The sequence below is a fragment of the Alligator mississippiensis genome, chromosome 10, assembly GCF_030867095.1.
Source record: "Alligator mississippiensis isolate rAllMis1 chromosome 10, rAllMis1, whole genome shotgun sequence".
NCBI lineage: Eukaryota > Metazoa > Chordata > Crocodylia > Alligatoridae > Alligator > Alligator mississippiensis.
Window position 1 is genome coordinate 59,878,081 of NC_081833.1, and position 25,178 is coordinate 59,903,258.

At 41.7% G+C, this 25,178-nt stretch overlaps 2 protein-coding genes across 10 annotated transcripts in view; one reads left to right on the forward strand and one right to left on the reverse strand.

The window, feature by feature from the left end:
• The first annotated feature begins 8,368 nt into the window (after nt 1-8,368).
• Nucleotides 8,369-14,505, forward strand: PDCD5 (programmed cell death 5). The gene is made up of 6 exons (XM_006260870.4): nt 8,369-8,478; nt 8,565-8,605; nt 8,718-8,779; nt 10,340-10,431; nt 12,814-12,885; nt 13,405-14,505. The coding sequence occupies exons 1-6, from the start codon at nt 8,413-8,415 to the stop codon at nt 13,450-13,452; spliced, it is 381 nt and encodes a 126-aa protein (XP_006260932.2). The 5' UTR covers nt 8,369-8,412; the 3' UTR covers nt 13,453-14,505.
• Nucleotides 14,506-19,015: 4,510 nt separating this feature from the next.
• The window catches only part of ANKRD27 (ankyrin repeat domain 27), a 76,871-nt gene continuing 70,708 nt past the window's right edge, over nt 19,016-25,178 (reverse strand). For 7 of the 9 annotated variants that reach the window (XM_059713841.1, XM_059713842.1, XM_006260871.4 and 4 more), the window contains 4 exons: nt 25,025-25,136; nt 23,614-23,695; nt 23,068-23,140; nt 19,016-20,835 (listed from right to left, as the gene is read on the reverse strand). In XM_059713841.1, the coding sequence (XP_059569824.1) occupies nt 20,557-20,835; nt 23,068-23,140; nt 23,614-23,695; nt 25,025-25,136 (546 nt within the window). In that variant the 3' untranslated portion in view covers nt 19,016-20,556. Of the gene's footprint in view, nt 20,836-23,067; nt 23,141-23,613; nt 23,696-25,024; nt 25,137-25,178 lie in introns of those variants that run through there. The other 2 variants (XM_059713846.1, XM_059713847.1) reach the window with 2 other exon arrangements.

Here is a 25,178-nt window from a genome sequence, read left to right on the forward strand (position 1 = left end):
AATGATCTAGCTATTTAGCAGATGAATGCTACCTACTGTTGATTAAAGCTAAGGCTTCAAATATAATTTACCTATTCTGTACACTCCTTGCTAACAAAACTAAGCTAATTTTTATTGTTTTAACTTAAGAATAATCAGATAATTGCATAAAGTCTTTTCCCTGCTCCTAACAGCATTTAGAAACATAGTTTGTTTCCCTTCTTATTTTCAAAGGCGTAAATCAGGACCAACTCAAATGAAATAAAAAGGGATAATCCAGGATAAAGTGACTATAAGGGGAATGACGTGACCGGGATAAAAGATACTAAAACTAGCTAGTGCACACTAACATATTCTAAACCTCAAACGTATACAAGACAATTTGCACTTTAACATGTATTATCTACCAAATGGATGCTTGGAAGAGCCCAAGGTTCACTTTGGTCAGTTAACATGTCAAATGCAATTTGCCTTGCTAAAAATATACTATTTTTGCTGTCAGTGAGTGGAGAGACAGGCTCAAGACTGTTCTGTAGCACTTAAAAGTGGGTTGTTTCAGTAGGACTGCAGAAGAATAAAAAAAATTATCGAAGTATATTTAATAATTCTGTTACTGATCCAAAGGAAATAACAGAATCCAGTTCACTCTCCTTTTGGAATAACAATGTTACTTCCAAAGACCAGTAAAAAAAATGTAATAATTTGTTTTGTCACTAAGGCAAGCAGATAGGTTGGAAACATATTGAGTGGTATGTGTGACATTTTTAGTATATCCATCCCTGGTCAAATTCAAAGGGAGTAGACTCCAAGATCCTTTTAAAAAATTAAATTAAGTAAATCAGCAATTCAGTTGAATAAAGATTAACAGTAAACAACTGTAAATCTGAAACTTTTAAATTAGCACCTTCAGTAAAAAAGAGAATTTCCAAATTTATTGCATAAAACAGTATTACTGATTACTGCAAATTACATATTTGCTTTGCTTTAACCCCAGTAAGAAACTTCTTGATAGTCTACTCCATATTATTTATGGTTCAGTGATTTACATGGAAGTTTAGGAACATCAGTGCCTGAGAACAGAACATGCAATGTTCAGCAGCAAACACAGATAATGAACAAGGATAACCCTCACCTCCCATTACCAGAGAGCTGCTTAATAGGCTCAGCTGGTTTGAAAATTATGATTCCTTAACACAGGTATAATATTCTGTTCAAATTTATTTCAGATTCAAAAAGGAAGTTAAGAATGAATAAAAGTTCAGAGGAATGGACAGTAGAAAAAGTATTCTGTGTTTGTCAAGGATGAACACAATGAGTAAGTGGCTATGCAATGCAGATTGTAGAAACATTATATACACCCAAAATTATTACACAGGACGGTAATTACTGAATACCATAGACCAGTGGGGCCCAACCTTTTCGCTCTGCAGGCTGAACGAGCAAAGTCAGGTCAATCTGCAGGCTGGATCCAGTCCATGGGCCTGATCTAGGGCACAGGTCCCTCCCAGACAGGAGCTGTCTAAGGAAATGCCAAGGACGGGGCAGCTGGGATGTTAAATCCTGCCCTCTTCAGGCCTTATGTACCTAACTCTAGGTTGCTACCAGCAAGGACCTATCTCCATATGGAATTCATAGCTCTGATCCTTCACCAAGTGTTATGCACAGCCTGTCCTTTCTTTAAAACGAAGGAGGAGAAGGCCCCTTGGTTGTTGAAGCAGACACCCAGGTTGGCAGACTCAGCTCCCTCCTGTGTTTTACAGTACTCAAGCTCATGTCTCCCACCCCGAAGCAGATTGTCTTAATCACCAGGCTCTTATTTTTGGATTGGGGTAATCTCAAATCATTTTCTTCAAATTGTTCCACCTTGAACAGCAGAATTAGAGTCACTGGTACTGACAGAGAACATACAGAGCAGAAATACAGAGCACAGCCAGACAGCCAGACAGACAATGAGCTGCACCAAGATAACGAGGAGGAATGTTCTATGAAGAGAAACTTTGAGAGATAAGTGCACTAAATCCATGATAGCATTTACCTGTGCATAAGAAAAAAAGCATTTTTATTGCATATGTTGATGAGAAAAATGCTTCTGCTTAAATAAAGACTGGGGAGATTAGATAACAGACTAATATACAGCTCAAGGCAAATTCAGATTGCACCATGATAAAAATATTGGCACCTCAATAATAGAAGAAATGCACCAGTGATACCACAACAATAGAAAATTTAAATTTCAACAGGATTTCTCATGCTCAAAATCATTTATGTGCTAGAGTGCTTCTCTGAACTGCAGCATAAGCCTTGATCCAGAAACCACTGAAAAGCAGTAAGTCCTTTCACTGACTTTCAAAAAAAGTTGGACTGTGGATTTCATGGTATCATCAGAGCTACCAGTAAGTGTCTACAATTGTTAGTTATTACTTCAGGATCATCAGAATTGAATAAAAAAAGAATACAGTCAGAAAAGCACTATCTATACGTCCATTAAAATGTGAAACTACCCACAGAGAATGCAATTTATAAAGATTTTCCATTTATCATTGCTCTTTTTCCAAGCCAGGGATACCCTTACTTCCTACCTCCTATCAGCATGTTCCATAATGCTCTTTTTAAATAAAAATACTTTTAAAAAGTGTTTCAAACGCAATGTATATGTGTATTTATTTGTGTTTCTAATGCTCTGTGTGTGTGTGCACACACAGAGCTGAGTTTAAACAGACTGAAAAAGTCTTAGAAACATTTTTAAAGTGTGCATGTGTGTGTATAAAATGTAATTAAAATATTACATTTTTAATTTAAATTTTTAAATAAAAATTAAATTTAATGCTTCCAGGTTATACCCATTTAGAGCTGACACAAGCCTGATAAGCCATCTAGACTTGGGTAGGACTTTGACTTCTTTGACTGTTGACCTTATTCTGGTTGACCAGAGCCTTACTTTGAGAATAATTCCATTGGCTTTAAATAAAGGAATGAAATAGGAGGGCTTAGGTTTTTTCTTTTATGACTTCATTAGGCTTAGTAGAAGCAGGTTTTACATGCACAAGGATGACCAAATGCTAAGAGATTAATAATAGTAGTTTAAAAACCAAACCATATTTCTGTACCTAAATTATATAAATCCCTTTTGATTATTAACATTGAAAATATTTTAACAGTCTAATTTCACAGATTCATAGAACATAGAGTCAGAAGGGACCCAATGGATCATCGTGTCCGACTCCCTGCCCCCGGCAGGAAAGGGGACTGAGGTCAGACAATCCCAGCCAGGTGACTGTCAAGCCTCCTCTTGAAGACCTCCAAGTTATGTGATAGTACCACCTCTCTTGGAAGCACATTCCACACTCTGGGCACCCTTACTGTAAAAAATTTCTTTCTAATGTCTAACCTAAATCTACTCTCCACTAGTTTGCACCCATTATTCCTAGTTACTCCCTGGGGTGTGCTGGTAAACAGCACATCCCCAATTCCCTGCTGTCTGCCCCTGATAAACTTATAGATGGCTACAAGATCACCCCTCATCTGTCATCTTTTGTAAAGGCTGAAGAGATCCAGATCTCTCACCCACTCCTCATAGAGTCTTTCCCGGAGACCACTAATCATGCAAGTGGCCCTCCTCTGAACCCTCTCCAGACTCTCCGTGTCCCTCTTGAAGTATGGCGCCCAAAACTGGACACAGTACTCCAACTGCAGCCTGACTAATGCCACATAGAGGGGGAGCATCACCTCCCCCGATCTGTTGGTCATGCATCTGCTAATACACGACAAGGTGCGACTGGCTTTGTTGATGGCCTTATTACACTGCTGGCTCATGTTCATCTTGGAGTCAACTATGACTCCAAGATATCTCAGTCTCTGAGCTGCTGAGGAGGTCATCTCCCAACCTGCAGGTGTGCTGGGGATTCCCCTTCCTAGGTGGAGTACCTTACATTTATCTTTGTTGAATTGCATCCTATTTCGTTCTGCCCATTGATCCAACCTGTCCAGGTCAGCCTGGATCTGCTCCCTGCCCTCCGGTGTATTAACTTTGTCCTATAACTTGGTACCATCTGTGAACTTGGAGAAGGTGCTCTCCACACCCTCATCCAAATTGCTGATGAAGATATTAAATAACACCGGTCCAAGGACCGAACCCTGCGGGACCCCACTGCCCACCTCCTTCCAGACCGAGAACAACCTGTCCACCACCACTCACTGGATGCAGTCCCTAGGCCAGTTAGCCACCCACCTGACTGTGTAGGCATCCACTCCACAGTCCTTGCTTTTAATTGTGTGTGTGTAGCTTTTTAATTTTATGTTAATTTCCTTCACATTTAAATCTGAATAGACTAGTCAATTTTATTTTTGCTATAACTGATTTCTAGACAATTTCATGTCTAGGCTTCATAAAATGGCAACTTGCCATCATGTTTAGCTTGTGAACACAGCAAAGTCTGGTTTGATTGTTATATTTCTACTGGAATTTGGAAGGAAATCACAATATATTTCTACTTACTTAGAGCCTATAAAACTGTTTGTAGAAAACCTTATTTTTAAGTCAGGTATTATTAATAGGAGTTCCTTTGTAAAAAAATTGTTTCTGTACCACTGTCAAAATGTATTACAGTAATGGACCAAAACACTAGAGGTTCCCATCGGGCTGCTGCAGGGGTTTAATTTTTTGTTATTTCTATAAAATACTATAGTTTTCTTTATAAGGATAATAGGAGTCATGTAAGAGTACAGGAAAATGACTATACTTCAAGGGACTGTTAATATAGATTTAGGGGAAAAAGAAAATGTTTGAGAGTCCTCTAGTGTTTGAAATTAAATCACACAGAGCTCGGAAATTAAACGTTTGATAATCAACAATTATTTCCTGAGATCTGCTGTATGTCTTGAAAATAAACTGGTAAATCCTCTTACTTTAATTATACCAAACCTGTAGTGCACTGCCAACCTGACTGATGCTAACCTCCCTTCTCAGCCTAACAGATACCTTAAGGAGTACAATACTTCTACTTGTATGATTTTTTTCAACTCCCATTAGAAAATGTCTTATTATTTAATAGCATGACAGACCACCTTTCATTATAAATACAGAGATTATAAACCTTCAGGAGACCTTAACGATTAACTTTTGAGTAAATCGGCATTTAATCTACAGTTGCAAACAGCCAATACAGACATTTGAGACTTAGAGGAAACTCCCTAAGATATACGTGTCAGTGATGAAATGATTGTTAGTGTGATATAAGGAAAACAAGCATATATTAGAACAGAATCTTTTCACTTTCAGTTATCACATAAATATATTAATATTTGACAGTAGCTAGGGTTATACAATAGCACTAAAGTTTAGAATGAGAAGAACACAATTGTTGGGGCCTGCAACTGTCCCAAAAGGTCCCAAGTCATTTAGAATACCCTATTCACCATTTTCTCTCAAATGTTTGGTCTCTCCACATCCTATATTTAGGATGACATATCACGTTTGAAAATACCTTGAAATTAAGACTTTTACAGGTTAAAGGTCCTTTCGAGCATTCTTTAGGATGAGATAAATAACCTGTGAATAGTTTCAAATGAGATAGATTTCCACCCAAATGCATAATAATCACAAATAGTTCACTATGCCTATAGCACGAATGCCTTTTGTGAGCCAAATTATGTCTTTAGTTTACAGGTGAAACTCCCATTGACTTAATTGATGGCTACAACCATGCACCTGTGAATACATTCAGACCTTGTACCTAATCTAGGAAACATGAAACATTAAATGTTTTGTCTTTCTATCAGAGATCAGAGCTATCTGTTTTGTGCCCTGGGCAGCAGCAGTACACAGAGTACCAGTTGCAGCCAGGCTGCCAGTCACAGCTGATATTTTTGTGCCCATACCCCACTTCTTTAGTTATGCTACTGATGACTATAGCTATGGTACATTCCTTAGTCTTCCTCTGGATCCCTCTGTTCTTGAGTGATAGGATCTAAATTTTCAAGGATCTCTCCATTTTTGATTGCTCTGATTATCTGAAAGGGCTGAGAACACAACCTCTAAAAATGAGGGTTTTAACAAGTTGAATACACAAAATTCAAGACACCCAAAAACATTTTTTTAAACATTAAAACTATATATTAGAAGACATTTGTAGGGGAAACATAATCTGTATAAAACAAAATGCAAGATTTAGAACCAGAGCTTTGAGATATTTTAAAGGAAAATGATGAACCAAAGGTTCTTGTTAGTAGAAAAACTTCACCTCCCCATAATTATTGTGTGTATAAAGATAAAACAAAACAATATCACTTACTAATAACTAAATTAACATTCAAGCACTCATAGATTATGAAAAAATTCAAACAATAAGTCTAAATGATATTGAAACATATTTCTGTACTGGAACATGCTCAAGTCAGAGATAATCCAGGTTTGACCAAAGAAGCCCTAGTACATTTTACTTACAAACATACGAAAAAGAAAATAAGCAGCTTACTAGACAACAACAAGCTAAAACCCCAAACATTGCGCTTCATGCCTCCAGATTTTATTTAATGGGCCAAACTCTCCTTCTGTCTCCTGAAACTCATATTGTAATTGTCAGTGATTCCAATGATACCTTCTCTTGACATAAAAACTCATCAACTGCAGACTCATTGCTAATAAACTAGTTTAAAACAACTTATTAAGACATAACCTTTAAGTGTGTGCGAAAACAATATGCAATCAAACATGCAGTACAAACATCTATGAAGCCAGAGCGAAGCATTAGGATTACTGCAGCTTTTTCTGAGTGAGTCAAAGCATATGGTGGTATAATGGAGCATGAATTTACAGCAACAGAGATGTACAATATAGATTAAAGCTTCATCTGTGAGAACATACTGAACAGCAAAAAACAACAATTATTGTGTTTGCTGCTTGTATTGTGATGATGGACCAAGGAGCTTTCGTGGAGCTGGGGCTCCCTCTGCTGCTAATGTGGGGTTGAGAGAGCTTCCTCAGAAACAGCAACAGAAATGAGTTCTCCCTGATGAGAGGCAGACAAGGTTCTTTGCGTAAATGTGATATGTTTCATTAGACCAACTAAATAATTGGAAAATTTGTTTTTTGCAAGCTTTCAGGCACAAACACCCTTCCTCAGGCACATCCTTAGACGAACATGGCTTACCTTATGTCCATAGACCAACCCATTCTCCCTGGTAATACTTTTATTTTAAATATAAGGACATGGCAGCAGGCCCAGTCGGCTCTCTGAGTATCTTGAGCTAAGTCTTCCAATGGATTCAAGACTTCAGGGCTCGTGCAAGTGTGGGATGTAGGAATGACTGACTCCAGCTCCACGAAAGGAAAGCCAACTAACTCATCTTGCTCTGCTAAGTACTCCTCCCCTGGATGATTTTTTAATTCAACTCGTGAAACAGCAAGCCACCGGATGTACTGCATAACGGCTTCTTGTTAATGAATTGTCTCTGAGTGCCTACAGAAACATGGTTTGAAAACCTCCAGCCCTTCCTATCCCTGAGGACCAAATGCTGTCATTCAGTGAGCACCTGTAGTGTCTATGGCTTTGTTAGAGAGCTGAGCTAACAATGCTTGTAGATGTGACTGAAGCACCATGAGGAGGTGCATCCATAGTTGCTACCAGGGTTGCCAACTCTATTTGAATCTATTCTGGGGGGGTTTCATCCCATGACATAATGACATTAATGACTGATCTACTGTACTGAGTAGACTTTACATCAGGAAAGCAAATATTACTAGATTTTTAAAACCCACCGTGGACTACTGTATAACTCGGATTCGACATGTAATACTTATTTTAACAGATGTCCTATCATGGATCTCCCGGGTGGAAAACAGGGCTTGGAACAGCAGCTCGGTAACTAGGATCCCTGCGGCCGCACCCAGCGTGGCCAGGTCTTAAATATGAAATGATTGTATTGGAAGCTCAATATGATCGTATTTTGCTGAAAAATAAACGTATACTGCAAAAAAAAACCCACCTCAAAAACCTGCAAATCAAGTATGCAGATGTGTATGCAAATACGTCTTATTTACTGTACTGTCACTCACCAGCGAGCGAGTGAGAACTGGGTCATCGATCATCCAAGTCGTAGCCTGGCTTTATTTTGAGACCAGCCGCCATAAGGAAGCCCAAAAGTCAGGGCAGCCTTCCCAAGACGGCCTCGGGCTCGGCACGTGCCGCATCAATTCACAGACGTGACGATGTACACTGGGCCGCCCGCCCCACCAGGAGGGGCCTGGTGGCACAAACGCCATCGCTGCGCCGCCCCGCCTAGGCCCGGAGCCGGTCGCTAGGAGACCAGCAGGCGGCTCCGCCCCATCGCGGCGCCGGCGCTCGCCTGCTCAGCCTGGGCGGCCGCTCAGCAGTGGATTGGTGGTGCCTGCGCGCAGGCGCAGTAGCCGCGGCCCCTGCCCCGCCGCTCGCCAACATGGCGGACGAGGAGCTGGAGACGCTCCGCAAGCAGCGCCTGGCCGAGCTGCAGGCCAAGCACGGGGTGAGGCCCGGGGCCGGCGGGGGGCGTGGGGGCGGCCGCGAGGGAGGGCGGTGACTGAGGGGCGCTGCGGCCTCGTTGTCTTTCAGGACCCCGCGAGCGATGTGGCGCAGCAGGAGGCCAAGCAGAGGTAGGGGGCGCTGGGAGCGGGGGAGGGGGCCGGGAGCGGCGCGGGGTCGGCCCCGCAGCCCTTGGGCGTGTGCTGGGCGCGCCCCGCCCCTGTAACGCACTCTCCTCTGCAGGGAGGCCGACATGAGAAACAACATCTTAGCTCAAGTCCTGGATCAAGCCGCCCGCGCCAGACGTAAGCAGCCGCCCCCCCCCCCCCCCCCCCAAAGTGTTGTGTCCTCTCTCTCCATCGGCACCCAACTGCAAAATGCAGATGTATAGATGATGGCACGGCTTCCTTCCCTTCTTGCCTGGGGAATGGGGGCATTGAGACAGGCCAGAGCGCGTACCCCTCTGCTTATTGAGCTGCTGGTCTCCTCACAGCACCCTCTGGAAAAAAACAAACAAACCCGGTGGGGCCCTTGGGTCGAGAGTTATGGCTCTGAATCAGGCCTCCAGAGCGATGTGTTCGGGTGGAGACATAAGAGAAACGCATGATGAGTGGAAGAGAAATGCATCACCTCGACCCGCTTGGTGATGTCTGTTTTAAGAAATAAGTACTGGGTCAATCTTTGTGCTGGACAGAAAACGTCCCCAAGCTCCGATAGTTTATTATAACGGAACCGGGAACAAGTCTGGTCCTTGCAAATAATGGCGTTGGATTGATTCAGTGCCTGTTTAGAGGGAGACTTTAAAAAGTAGCAGCAGTACCAGCTTTCCCATGCTGCTCCAGTAGACTTTGGAGGATGCCTCTTGAAGTGAGACTCTTCCCCAAAATCCATGAGTTCTCTGTTGGGTTAATACAATATAGATGCTTATTCCTTAGGACAGCATTTCCCAAACCTGGGAATTGTGCTATGTGTTTATCATGACCTCAGATAGGGTTGCCACATCAGCAGATGGGGGTTGTCAGGGTTGGGGGTATGTTGAAGAAATGGGGTCATGCTGAGAAAAAGTATGGGAAGCACTGCCTTTGGATATTGAGTACATCTTTGGACAGTGTGGCAAAGACCCACTTTGAATGATAACAACTTTGCTCACAACTCTTCAATGGGACAATTGTCCGGAGGTGAACAGTCTCGTGCTCCATTGCCTATTTTTGTTAAATTTGGTTTTGTGATTTACTTACAAGAATAAGTAGTGGATTGAGAGCATGGCTGTTTTGGTTGCATTAATAGACACATTGTCAGAGACAAATGCCTGCAGGTTGTCTTGTAGACAATAACAGGTTTGAACCCAGAACAAATGTTGGAAGGTGCAAAAAAAGTAAAGCCTTAGGGCACCTGTACACTAGTGCCGAGGCCAGTCCGACTTGCTGGAATTCCAGCATGGTTGAGCAGACTTGATTAATGGAGTCTGCTGGAGCGTGGCAATTGCTGCCCTCCAGTAGCCTCCTGCATCTCGTGTACCAGCATCCCTGAGCTTAAAAATGGCAGTGGGGGCACTTGAACCAAAGCTGTTGAGTGAACTTTAGTTCAAGCACCACCCCCACCATTTTCAAGGGTAGGGACACTGATACAGAAACTTGGCAGCGCTTTAATTAGAGTAGCTCTCAGAGCCGTTCTAATTAAAACACCCCCCATCTCCAGAGTATGTGTAAAAGTGCCCTTAGTTTTGTATAAGTTAAAGCTCCCCTCCCCTTCCACTTATTCTTGTTTTAGAACCTGGCACAAAGAGGAGTGCATTGTGCCATGTGTTTATCACTTAGGTTAGATGAATATAGTAGAGTATAAAAGTAAACCTGTTTTTGTTACAGTAAGCAATTTGGCACTTGTGAAGCCAGATAAAGCAAAAGCTGTGGAGAATTATCTTATACAGATGGCAAGATTTGGACAGTTACCTGGAAAAGTAAGTTAAATTATGTTAGTCTGGGTCTTTCTTTTGCTTGGGGTCACTTTCAGATCTGTTGTTCCCAAAGAAACAAGTTCGGGATGTTAACACTTATAACTGTTATGCACTTTGAGAAGGTTTTTACTTCAGAATCTTGAAATGTTTTCTTCATCCTCAAAAAAACACCACCTCTCAGGAATTGCCAAATAATCCTCCTCTTCTGCTGGATTTAACTTAAAAGTCAGTTATTGTGTAGCCCAGTCGTCTCCAGACTTTTTAAGGTGAAGATCACTTTTTGAAGTAAAGGGCAATCCAGGATCTAGAGCCCACCTACCCCGCCTCCCACCCAGTAGGTCAAGTCTGGGGGAACAGGGGCAAATCAAGGCCTCCATGGTGAGGGAGGGAGTGGGGCCCCGGCAGGGGCAGGTTAGAGGCTGGGTGGCTCGTCCAAGCATGGGGGGAGGGGGGAGGTGTTGGGGTTAGCGGCTCCTGCTGCTGTACACATTGCAGCACAGGCCCGTGGGCCTTAGCCAATGCTCCTGTTATTCTTGTTGGTCTTTGTAATTAATACAAATGGTAGGGTGAATCCACTTGGCTGCAGGTGTGGTAAAAAGCAGTACCTGACCTTACCATGACATTTCAGTGGTACTGTTATTACATTACTTGAGTTTTGCATGCATGTCTCGAGTGCAAGTGGAGGAGATACCAAGGAAAGGCTGGGAATTGGGCACTCAAAGTAATCAACAGGGATCTTAGTTTTCTCTGATTAAAACCCTGCAAATCCATTATTAACATTAAAAGCACCCTGCAGCATCCCCCTAGCCCTGCTGATGCCCCCCCCACCCTACTCGTGCCTCTTGCCCCCCCTCCCACAGCCCCTACCCCCCAGCTGCCAGGGCTATGGGCCCAGTGACCCAAGTCCACAGCTCCCTGCCACCAACAGCAGACAGCTGCAGCAGAAGCAGCATGGAGCTGTTTCCCCCACTACTACTTAGCTGAGGCTGGGGCCAGCAAGCCCCACTTACCTCAGGCTCCAGGAGTGAAGAGTGATGCTGAACTGAGTAGAGCCATGGCTGACAGTCTCAGGCCCTGCCCTTCCCCCTCCAGGCAGGGCTGGGGGTTTCCTGCCCTGTTTGCAAGCAGCTTTTGCAGGCTGGAGCTCAACCAGCCTGCAGAGCTCTTTGCAAAAGCAGGGACTCCGTGGGTTTCTCTGCTAAAAGGGGAAATCTATGTTTTTCCGTGGGAAACTGGAAACCAGGATCCCTGCTAATCAATAATAGGTTCGTTGCAATAATGAAATACCAAAAGATCAGAAATAGCACATGGTAAGCTGTGAACTGGACCAAGCAGTCAAGCAATTCTGGATCCCTTATTTTACATAACAAGAAATCACTTACATGTAAACAAGTGTGTACCTGTATTAGTATAAACCTGCTCCACTGTCAGAGCAGAGAATGGTTTCATAGTTTTTAAAGTCCAAGAAGACTGACAGTTCTGTAATAAACACTGTTCTACATTATATCAGCTGCACAAAGACCAGTTATAGTGATGCTTTGCTTTGGATGTGTGACACAAGCAATACAATTCTATTAGTTTCACTACTTCTTGCGTTCCCCACAGCATCTTAGAGTAGATACATATCAAGCACAAAGGGTGTTCATATTCCTTGGGTTATTCAGATCTAATGCCCTAGTTATGTAAGTAGTAACATTTCAGAGGTTGGCTATAAATTTAAGTGAATAGGGCTGTGTAGTTTGTTATATTATGAGCTAGTGATACTGTTATGCCATGGTCACATAGCAGTATGCTGGATACCATACAGCTTCACAAAACAACCCAACAATTTTGATAAAGATAAGTTCTTATATTTACTAATCACTCTTTCAAAACTACAGCAAAAGCAAATGCTGAACGGAGAATGGCTGAGCTCTTGAGGCTGGCTCTCTACACCAAAAAACAGCTGTAAATTGGGTTCTGGGTAGATGGGGAATTAAGGTCCTCTGGAAGATGAGGTATTTACAACCTCAGTTTCTGAAATCCAGATCTTAAGAGAACTCTACCTGTCCTTGATCTGGCTTCTAGAGACCATCTAATTTAAAAAAACTAGTTCCTGTTGAAAAGTTCCACCTTTTAAAATGCTGATTGCCAGTGATTTGGAAATGCTGCAGTTCTGTTAGTTATCTTATAACTTGCCTCAGGAATAACTTTTGACTAGTGATAGTAATATCCAGCATAACCAGTAACTCCTTTGTTCTTGAACCACTAATATTTTACAGTCTCAGTAGTTTATTGAACACCTTTTCCAAGCACATGTAGGGAAGAGAATGGAATACTGCTGATTCAATTGAGATAATAAGCCACTTCTTTCCTACTAATTCTGTTTTTATTTTGCCTTCCTAGGTATCAGAACAAGGTTTGATAGAAATACTTGAAAAAGTGAGCCAGCAAACAGAAAAGAGAACCACAGTAAAGGTAAATGGTCTCTTCCTAAACAATATAAGATGTCCTCAGACAGAAGTAGTCAAGGGCTGGAAAATAAGATGTGCATAATAAATACTATTTCAGAGCTGGTCAGCTGATTCCTCCCCTACTTACCTGCTTTTCCACTGGTAGGGGTTGGCAGGTAGTCATAGGATTCTTTCGTAATGATGTAATAATATGCAGATATGGCTTAGTGTCAGGAGTGAGATGCATTCACAGGACGAGAACTGTAAATTGTGGTCTTGTAGTAGTAGTAATGTTACCCCCAAAATGGGCACATTAAAGTAGTGTGGCTAAGGAGGGAAGATTTAAATTATAGCAGTAGCTGTTTTTTCTACTGTCTCCTGCATTAGTGGTGCTCACTGAATTCTACATTATTTCTATGCTAGTAAAAGATCCAGGAAACACTTTTAGTATAGCCATAGGATGTTTCCCTACCTTACCAAGATTCAAGTTTTTAAGTTGTTGTATGCTGCATTTATTGTGCTCTTTGTAATTTTTTCTTTCTAGTTCAACAGAAGAAAAGTATTGGAATCTGATGAAGAGGATGATTATTAAATGCTACTGTAAGTGCATCTGCCAAATTGCCAGGAAAAGGGCAAGGAACATACTGTACCAGGCAGAATGATAGAGCTGAAAACGTTTACGTATATGTACTTTCCGTAATTTTTTTGATGAAGGCCAATAAATGAACTCATGTTCAGTAAAATAAATGTATTAGAGAAAGGGTTTTTATAGCTTACATTTTTGTAGTATCAGAGGCCTGAGTGGTGTGGGTTTCTGCACTGCTTCCTTGTCACGAGCTTTCCTTTGACGCTGCTCAGCATGTAAGCTATGCCACTGGCACCTGCGCACCATTATCTTGCTGCTGCCAGCATAGGAGATCCTATAACTTGGTGGGGAGGAAAGGTATTAGGTTGCAAACAGCCACTGTCTGAAAGAATTCCCTGCACAGTCTAAATCACAGTACTTGATTTAGAAACAAGATCTCCACTGTGGGGGGTTAATCCAGCAGTTCACTGGATCTCAAACTAGCTGCCTGGAACCATTCCTGGATGTCATGTAGAATAAAATGTTTGGGGAACCAAGTAGTAGAGCTGGGGCATTGGTTCTGAGGGCCTCTTAGTAGTAAGAAGTCTACTGGATGAAAACTTACAAGTGTCAGTCAAACCAGTTTCCTTATAACATAGCCCATCAGGTTTCTCACCAAGTGTTTGTTGCTGTAGAACAAGTTTAAAAGTTAAAGTGGATATTCAGTAATGTTTAAACTTGATTAAATAACTAATGTAACAGCACTATTCAGATAACGTGGTATCATACAATCTTTATACTACCTCCATTTTTATCAAATGGCTGGAGTATTCCCCCCCTCCAAAAAAAATAGTTTGCCCTAAACTCCCTGTGACTTGCATGCAGAAGTAAAATTAGCCCTGTGATGTGCCTTTATTTGAAAATACGGTTATGGGAACGTGTGATACAAATGTTGTAACATCCTGTGCGGTGTGATAAACATGTACAGGGAGAGGTCTTTTACACCAAAAATCTCTTTTCTGATGTGTACACAATTCCAACTGTAATGGGCTTGTAACAGAATAAAAGTGTTTAAACAGAGCGAGCATTTTCACCTAATGTATTTATGTGAATATTATAAGAATATCTGATTACTGTAGTCGGGTCTTGCTTTTTTTTCCTTTAAACTTGTGAAGTCTGTAGTATCCAGTAACTTACCTGTCTTCAATGGTACCATGACTGTGGGCTATAGTGCTGGCTGTTTCTACAAGGGTATTTATTCTGAGCTTTGACAACACTTTGCATACAAATGTTTATGTTGAAAAACAGATGTAGTTTTATGCAAATATAAAGGCCTGTTTGTTTACAGATATTTTCCTTGGAAATATATAGAACTGGAAGGTACCTCTTGCACCAGTTAATCCAGTTCCTGCTCCTGCGTACAATCATTTTATATAATCCCATTCATAAATTTCTCAAGTTCCATCTTAAAATGAGTTTTTTGCTGCTGCTGTTCTTGTTGGAAGGCTGTTCCAGAACCTCACTCCTGATGGTTAGAAATCTATATGTATTTGTGGCCTTTCAGAGAGCCAAACTAGTTTGTGCAGTAAAAAAGCTCGCTTTTGTTGCTGTAGACCAGGGGTGGCCAAAGTTACTCACCCTGGGAGCCACATCCCATCCTCCACAGTTCAAGGGGGAGCAGGGTGGGACACTGAGCAACCCAGAGTGGAGGTGATCCCTCCATCCCTGCTGTGAGCTGTGGTTTGCCCACCTCTGCTGGAGACCAATCATAATACCAGAAAAAACCTTATACAGGAGACTTGTGACTGCACTATACATTGGCAAGAAAGCTCCCCTTGACAACCTATGATAAATGCTATGTTCTCCAGCTCTTCTGTACAAACCACCTTTGCATTGACCTGATTGTTGGGCTGTATATCCCAACTGCTTATTCGTTGGCTTTAAACTAGAATCTGAATGCCAGCTAGAAAGCTTCATGTTTAATTAAAAAAAAAAAATCTTACCTGGGAATAAGAAATGCAAATTATTTTTACTAAAAACAACCAACTTGGCTTGGTTTGGAGCCATCACAGAGATGAATTATATGCGCTGCTCTGATGTTTATTTCTGCATCGACTGTTTTATATTCTAATTGTGCAAGTTATAAAATAACAAGAAAACAATGCAAGTTTATTTGAAAATTGCTTACGTTCCCATCAAAATGTAGGCTATCATAGCTAGAGTGACTGGGATATCATGGTCTGTATTAAGCTCTCAGCATGCAAGCATATTTATATTAAAAAGGACTTGGGTATACTCATATCAGGATAAATGCATAACTCAAACTAAGACTCATTTAACACACAGTGGCCCTTTTACATCTTTTAGAGCAGGTAAGCAATGTTTTTGACTGGAGTGCTGAAAAAACCACGCTGTCTCCCTTGTAAGGTGCCAGCATGCCATAAAAACAAAACCAGGGTGGGAGGTACATGGCAGGTTGTACTGCATATTAATATAGGTAATAATCATAAATGTTGCTTTTTGCCTTTTTTTTTTTTAATATATACAGTAAATACCAGGTTTTCTAAAAACTGTAAACCTGGTGACAATAAATAAAACTTCATTTACTACTTCTGTTCCTGTGTTTTTGTTTTTTGGGTTTTTTTGTTAAGCATGTTGTGATGAGAGGGAGCGGGGGAAGGAGAAAGAGAAAAAAAGGGTAGAGAGCGAAAGAGAGAAAAAGAGAAAGTGCGTGTATCCATCACTGCTTAGGTGTCTCTCACTGCTGCCGGCTGTGGCTCAGGCCAGTGGGTCCAGGGCAGCATCTGGCTGGATGGAGGCAGTGATACTTCAGCAGCTGGGGGGCTCAAGCCTCCCCAATGGTCCCAGACTGGAGAGAGCCTGGGTCCAGGGCTGGGAGGGTGGGCTGGGCTGGGACTCAAGCAGACAGACACCCTGTTGCACTGGGGCCAGGCATTTGGGGCAGGGTCTGGGCAGTGCAGGGGAAAGCACTGTGGGCAGGCCAGCCTAGCCAGGCCCTTGGGAAGGCAACAGCCAGAGGAGAATGGGGCCGGGCAGGAATCAGGGGCTGCCCTGGGGCTCCGTACGCTTGGGCTGCGGTAGGGGGCAGAGAGCCCGGAGCAGCAACTTAAAAAATAAATTTTAAAACAAATTTCTTCACACACCACCTGGCATGCTGAGGAAAATGTCTCCACATACCACTAATTAGGCACAGGTGCCAGGAGGTGCCTACCCCTGTTCTAGAGCAACTGACATCATTTGATTTACCTGGTACCTGTTTATTTCTTTCTCAATCAGTTCCCTATGCCCTCCTTCTTTCTGGTTAGGTGCAGTAATACTGATTTAAAAAAAAACAAAAACGGCCCTTAAACACATTTTAGGTTCCTGCACCTTCTAAATTAACTTATTTCAATCAAGGAGGACCTTTTGTACTAGGTTGTAAGAGTTGGCTATGTAGGCCATTTATACACAAGCTTTGGAGGTGGAGGGTGACTCAGAGCCACTCCAGCTAAACCACCTGGAGCATCAAGTGTGTAAGCGTCCCTGCACTGAAAAATGGCAGTGGGGTTGCTTTAAAGCTCATTGAGCAAGCTTTAGTTAAAGCACCCCTGTTGCCACTGGAGTCTGCTGGAGCACAATAAATTATCACACTCCAGCAGGCTTGATTAATCAAATCTGCTCTGATGTGTTAAGCAGCCTCAGTGTACATGTATATGTACCCCTAGCATTTCATTAATCTGTCTGACAGGGAAGCCATCATTTTAATCTGGAAAAAAAAAATAGATGGGTTTTACAAAAAAAGAGTCCGGAGCCCATCCATTTACCTGAAGGACTGCTGCTCTGTGTTGTGGACAGCCATACAGTAGAGACACCAAGTGTCATCCGTATGGGGAGAACATTTTTGGAGGGAGGGCCCATCTGTGGAATTCGCTTTGGCTGGTTCAGATAGGCAGCCCAGGCTGCAAGCCCACTGAGGGAAGGCTGAAGAGCTTGTGAGTGCTCGTTTGGTGATTGGGATGTGTGGGCTGTGATGGATGTTAGGCACTGTTTAATAATGGATGGCAGAGTACATAGGATTGCTGTTTGGAGTTTTTTAAAAATAAAAACCCTAATCAATGCTCGAAAGCTGATGTTCATCATTTCAGCTTTGATCATTGCGTCTCAAAGTGCTTCAGTAGCTCTGATGCATACATGCTCAAGGCTACTTGCCAAACAAATTAATAAGTATGCAACTCCCTATTAGACTCAGTATAATATAAGATTGCTAAAACCTCTGAGAAGCTCTCTTATGTAGGCAGTTGCAGTAGCATCCCTAATGCAAAGGGATGAGGATGCAGATGAGGGATGCAGATTTTCTCATGTAAATTAGATACAGTTGGAAACAGCAAAGACACTAACACTAAAATTATCTATACCAGTCACATATAACAACTGCAACAAGGTTATTAATACCTTTCAAGGCTGAGAGTTTTTATAATAAACACTGTTACCCAAGCTGCTTCATCAGTTGCACAGAAATACATTTGGAGTGTTAAGCATCTTAAAATTGATTTTTCCTTGCATTCAAAAGTTATATTTCCTAGAAGAATTACTTTCCTAACAGAATTAAAAAGCTTCAGGTAATTAAATCAGCAATTCATAGCCACTCTCACTTTCTTCTGACTTTTCTCCAAAAGACTGAAAGGAATGGGATTAAAATTTCCATCTCCCAATGGAGCAGTTGTTTTTTACAGCATAACAAAACTTTTTCCCGAGGTAGTCAACATAATAGGTGTAAAACAGCTCCATAATGACATGGACTTGCTCTGTTTCAACTAGTGCCATTGTGCAGACAATGTTCTATTTGATTATTTCATCCCCATGTCTCTGCGTATAATCAGTGGCAATATGCCATCACTATTAAAAGCATCTAATGAACTGATTTTTTTTAATCATCCACATTGTCAAGACATTTTACCAAGCTGTAAAGTCAGTTTCTCCTTTGGTAAGTGAATGCTGTAATTAAAAAATGGAAGTTGGTCCTCATAATCAATTTTAGAGTCCATCCCATCCATCTTCAGATAAACTTTACCCACATCTTAAATTTACAAATGATATTTTACACCTCTGCAGGCACTTTGTAGCAATTTAGCTGTGCAATCTGCCTTGGTTAAGTAGATAATTTTTTCCATTCTTCATTGAGAACCAGAAATGTGACTTGCCTTAGGTCACATTCATACTGTTATGGGGACCAGGATCATGGACCAAATCTCCCATCTCCTATACCTACAACTTAAGCACAGAACATCATCCTTTTATCACAAGTTATTTATAGCTTGTGATAAAGAGTGGACAGTACTGGACAGGGAGGGAATGACAAGCATGGAAGAAAGCAACCTAGGTCTAGGAAATACCCCATTTAAATTAAAAGTTTCTGTAACTTCATACGCAGCCCTTTGTCTGCTCAGTAAGATGCAAGCATGGAGGAAGGAGGAAACGTGCAGAGGCACTTAACCTAAAAGCAGCAATTCCAAGAGATCACTTGAAGCACAAAAATCCAAGAAATAAGTGCAAAAGAGTCGCAATTTAAATAAGCGGTCAGAGCTAAGAGTGTTTTCAAGAATCGTTATTTACTAGTTTCTCTTTTCCATCATTTGGCACAAATCCAAGGCACATTAGAAAATTAGATGAACTCATAAATTACTTAGAAAAATATACACACAACCCTTATCTGCGAACGCTTGTGCGCGCACAGGCTGCACATTTTGCTTTTCACATTAAAAAATTATTTGGAAACAATCCTCTAGCAAGCCCTCTGGCTTCATGGTGCCCCAAACAGGTCATCAACATTACAGTAAAAAGAACCAAACTTGTCCATACAAATAGTTTATAAAAAGAAACAAAATGCTACTTGGATGTGATCACCTGTAAACCAAAATGATAGTGTAAAGAACCTGGTATATTTATTCAAGTATTTCTATGTTATAACCCCCTTTTAAAAAATATTTTTGAACTGAAACATGTTAAGAAGTAAGTTCCAAATCTAAGCCTCCATCTAGTTATCTGTGAGTATCCTTTAAAGTGATCACCTGTGAAATACAGATAACATATTCCTGCATGAGTTGTATCTTTATTGGACAATTAGCCCCATTGATTTAAATGGGTCTACTTGCTTGAGTAAGGAATATTCATTAACATATAAGTACAGGCAGGCAGGAACAAGTTCTTACACAGTGGCTATGTCTGTAGGCTTGTATGCACACAGAAGGGTGAATAGTTATGCATTTTGGTCTGATTTACTTGTTAAAAATTAAAGTAGCTTTGTGCATTATGCAGGTTTGTTTCTGCCCAGAGAAACATTTGAATAGGGATCTGAATATTAATCCAGAGCTGATCTTTGTCAAGGTCTTCTTGCTTTGTTCCCAGCATCCTAGCCCTGTTGTGACAGGATTTCACAGACCCAGTCCAAATAAATGTCCCATTGGAACCAATAAGGGCTTTGACATCATAAAAAACTGCAGGCTTCTAGCCCTTTATGTTCCTCAAGGCTACATCTCTATGCCATGTTGAAGTGCACAGGATTGTAGTGCTGTGTTTTTCCAACTAGTGGCAACATCCAGGATGTAGTTAGTAAAGAAAGTATATTTAAATACATACCATCATGGTTTGTGGCGTTATGGTAAAAAATAAACATTTTTTAATTCTTTCTGGTAATAAATATAATTTAACCAATTCAGTGACAAAATTAGAAAAAGAGGAAAAACTAATTCAATGCTTTATAATACAAGAGTGGTTGGCTGGGAATTACTGTATAGCCTTTTTCTTCTTTACTGTATTCATTTTTAATAAGTGCTTTGATAGTAGAATTGGGAGTCATTTTTCTGTCTAAATACTTTGACATCTCAATATGTCTCAGTTTGCCGAGATCAGTAACACATTGGCTGGGTAGGCACCTTCATAATAAACTGAGAGGATTCAATCTCCAAAAATGCAAGCCAAGAACATTCTGTCTCTGCTAAAGATTTAGCCTTCTGATCCATTTTTGAAAGCATAGCTTGCAAGCTTCATTTACTTCTTTAATTCCCAGCAAGAGGATATTGATACTGACACCACCTGGTTTTCCTGTTTTTGGCAGGAAATTCACACTTCTTGTCAGTGTTTTGAAAGCAAGTCATCAAAGCAGTCTTTTGACTGTGAAATACTTGGATCTCTAGGACTGGTTAAATCGCTATTTTCACTGACATCCTCTGTTGAAAGTGCCACATTAACAGTGTGTCTTCGATGCATTAGTTTACTTTTAAGAGGAGCTTCTATTGCATCATCATCTGTCACAGGTTCACCACTGCTTTCTGCGTCAGTCGTCTTAGCTCTGCTCTGTTTCAGTGTTTCAACAGGTTTTAACTTGGTTTTATCAAAGTTCTTAATAGCCATCTGTGTGGAGGGGAAGAATAATTCATATTAAAGGCATTTTGTGATTCCCTGACAAAAGTCAAATGATTCAATTTTAAATATGTGCTAAAAGATTAATTTCAAGGTGTTTTGATACTACAGTGTAATAAATACTACTGAGGACATATAGCCAAGGATTTAAATTGCCGTACAAAACACAATAATTATTACCCCCATTTATATACAAGGAAACAGGAATACAGTTTACTTGCCTGAGATTACACTACCATGGCAAAAGCCAGGAATAAATTCAAGGTGTCCCATGACTCCGTTAGTGTGTTGTCCACATGACCACAGCACCTCTCACATACCTTTGTAAGTTATATCTGAGGTATATCTACTGCAAGTATTGGTGTCTGTACCCTTCCAAGACAGCTGAAATGAGTCAGATTGTCTCTACTCCCACTTTGGGTCTGGAGAAAGAGCCCTTTTGCTTCTTGGATTTTGTATGCTAGGCCAGACTTTCTATATTTATTCCCAAGACCTCGCTATTTGGGTCACTTCCTCTTTGATTATTTTTATTTCATCTTCTCAAACCTGCTCTTCCTCCTCTTTTGTTTATCAGAGTGATTCTCCTGGGTGATTCTACTGGAAGACTGGACACTTCCCAAATGTTAAAGTGATTAAAATATAGAGTCCAGATGCAGAACACAAACCAGTGCTTATTTCTGATCCCCATTACTGAAACAACGGAAACAAAACCTTAAAAAGTGGCAGAGGATTCAATCACAGATAAAGTGGCTTGCCCAAGTCACTGCAGAAATTCAAATGGCACAAATGGGTTAGATTTTAGGAGTCCTGGCATCTAGTTCACCAATCAAATGGCAAACAACTGCTTCCTAGAAATGTACAATTTAGTGCTTATAATGCAAAAGCAACTTTTACCTGGAACACATATTCAGAAGCCCATCCCTCCAAACTCTGGAGGCTTATCAAAGCTGGTCTCTCTTTTTGACCTGCATCATCCATCATTACTTAAGACATAAGGGGGCAATTATTTGGGCCGGTGGGCCATATAGGGAATTTTGCTGAGTTGTTGCAGGCTGGATCAGTACCACCCCCCCCACGAACAGCTTACCAAAACTCCCTATGTGGGATGGGGTTGCGGGTGGGAAGCGGCGTTCAGGAGTGGGACAGGCAGGCAAGGCCGGGATCACACGGCAGGGGGTGCTGACAGCCCGGGGCTGGGGCAGAGCCACAATCCCCCCACATGCCCCTACAATGGGCATGGGTTCTGCAGGCAGGGGGATGCAGGGAGTGGATCAGGGATTGCAGCTCTGCCTCAGCCCTGTGCTGTCAATGCCCCAAGATCCTGGCCCTGGCCTTGGATGCAGCTCCCTGCCCACCCATGCAGCTTCTGGCCCATCTCCATGGAAACCCCAGGATCTCAGGGCATTGACAGCGCAGGGCCAGAGCAGAGGTGCAATGCTCTCCCCACATGTTCCTGCCTGCAGAACTGGGACTGTGCCCTGGCCCCAACCCCACGATGTCACAGCCCCATGATCCCAGGGTCTCCATGGAGACTGGTTGGAAGACACAGGCAGGACACATGGCCAGGATGGGAGCTGCATCTGGGGCCAGGATCTTGGGGCGGTGACAGTGCAGGGCTAGGCCCAGGGCAGAGCTGTGATCTGCTCCTTGCACACCCCTGCCTGCAGAACCCGTGCCCATCACAGGGGTGTGAATTGCAGATCGCAGCTCTGCCCTGGGTCCCAGCCTCGCATGTCACTGCCCCAAGATCCTGGGGTCTCCCAAGCCCCACCTGCCTGTCTTGCTCCTAGAAACTGCAGCCCAGCAGCCTGTGGACCTATCCTAGCCACCCAGCCAGAGGCCCTGCCCAAGTGGGTCCCACCCCTAGTGGTGCGCCCAGGGCAGATGGGCCAAGGTGCCCAGGCAGCGGGGCTGGGTCCGGCAGAAGCAGCCAGAAGGCACCGCTGCTGCTGGGAAATAGAGTCTGACCACCACACCACCCCAGCCCAGCCCAGCCCAGCCCCGCTGCACTCCGTGGCCGATGGGACTGGCCACACACACCACGGCCTAGCCTGCCCCTTGCACTTGGCCTGGGTGGGACCAAGGGACCCACTGTGGGCCATGAAAAATCTCTCCCCAGGCTGGATTTTGCCCACCTGACTTAGAAGCTTCATTCAGTATATTTTAATATCCCATATAAAAAAAATAATAATACAGCTAATGCAAGAGAGCCGTTCTTCCTACCTGGTGCAATAATTCATCATCAAAATTAGGGACGCTTTTGTCTCTTGTTATTGTTCTCCGCAAATATTTTGATCTGAAACACACAAAAAGGATCATTGTGAACTACAAAGCGACACACCCTCATCAAGAGTCTCTGCGAAGCTGCCTTGCACAGTGACCAGCCACCAGATGGCAACATTTCAACAACAATTGAGACTCAAATATCTGTTTCATGTGCCTTTTAAAAATGTATGGTCTACTATATTGTGGGGATAAAAACAGTTTCTGTCAGATTATGTACATTAGTGTTTAAGTGAAAATGGCAGACTAACATCTAAGTATCATCATTATCAGGATTCTCACATGGTATTATGAAGTACATCTTGGATGAGATTTTCAAAACGTATTTGGCTACACATTGCAATGAATGGGAGATGTATGGCCAAACCCCAAGCTGGGCTCATCCAGGTTGTGATAAACACCTAATCCATTTTCTTCTTTGAAGAGTCATGTGTATTTGTTGGGAAGTATCACCCAGGGTACTTCCAACAAGGGTTCTATGCTTACTTGTTAAATCTGTTGATTGATTGGACAAGTTGAATTCGTCTGCTGACTGGATCATCTGCTTTCTCAAATGGCTTAGTATTTACTACAGGTTTAAAACAAAAAAGGTCAAAATTAAATTTGAACCATAATTTAGCATCAAACAAGCAGAGTTTTGAATTAAAAAATTGACGAATTGAAATTTATTTTAAAATCATATTAGAACTATAATTGGAAAGATCTGAACCAGAGTAATATTTTCTTTGGTTTGGAAACTGTAAATCACTATGTTGTAAAAAGAAAGATAGCTCTGATCAGGACTATCGCAGCTTTAGTAGGGGATTTTCTTAACTAAGTAAAAATCATTCCTGAGTTCAAGAACTTTAATTTAAATGTTCACCAGTCAGGAGTAAACCACCAACCAGAATCAGCTGAGGTACCATCACATTGCCTCACCTGTTAATTTCATTAGTAATCTCTTTTACTGCCTTGGGAAACAACCACAATCTTCCCTGAAAGTAACATTTCTGCCATTAGCACAAAGATATTGCTCTAAACTTTGCTCTTCTGGTAATCTACAAAATACAGGGTGTTTATAAAGTCCTTGTGCAATGTTAAACTTTAATAACTTTGGATATACACATGATAGAAGCAAACTGTAAGCAGTGATGGAAAAGATCATTCATTAAGTTTTTTCACACAACGTAAGCTATGCATAGGGTAAGGATCACAAATGCAATTCATGAAACCCATTAAATTTTAATTCAATTTTATTAATACCTTTCTAAAAATGTTTTAAGTTGTACTTATATGGCAACAGGGTTATGATATTTTGGAGACTGAAAAGCAGGTGTTCAAAAATCAACACTGGAATTTGTTTATCCATTAAATAAGTTAAAACTGTTACTATTTCTTATCCCACGAACCATTTTAGAATTTATCCTGGGACAACAGACACTGACTTCTGAACAACCACATTTTGTCCCAGGATAAAATGGCAGGCAGCCCCAGACACAATGCGCTGGATCAGTCCAGGGGCCCTTTGGCGCATGGGGCTGGCACCAGGCTCAGAAATATAGGCTTGGCTCCCTGGTTACTGCTACCCAAGGTAAGTATTTTCTTCATGATACCTTTTAAAAAAAACAGGATGTGTATTATATTCAGGGGTGCATTTTATGCAATAAAATACAGTACCAAGTATGCAAAAGCAGACATGAACTTTAAACAAGGTAAAGTTGTTTGTTTCTTTTAAACTTTCCCTCTTCCTATGTTTCTCAGTCAGCACAATTTTAGGTGTTACTTGTAATACGCATGTGAAACAGCTACGTGTACCTTAATTTTAAAAAAGACCCATAACCCCACAATATTGGATCTAGTGCAACAATTAATTCCCAAACCTTTTCTCTCTTTGTACCAGTGAAACTGTGACATTTACCTTTTTTCCTGATCTTGCCAGTTATATGCTGCTCACTGTCTATTTCTCCTCCCTCTGCTGATTCTGGTGCATTGCTTGGTGTTGCTTGTAGCAACTTCAGGATACTGGAATTCTTAATTTTAAAAAAGTTTTTATTTTTCACCACTTTTATAAT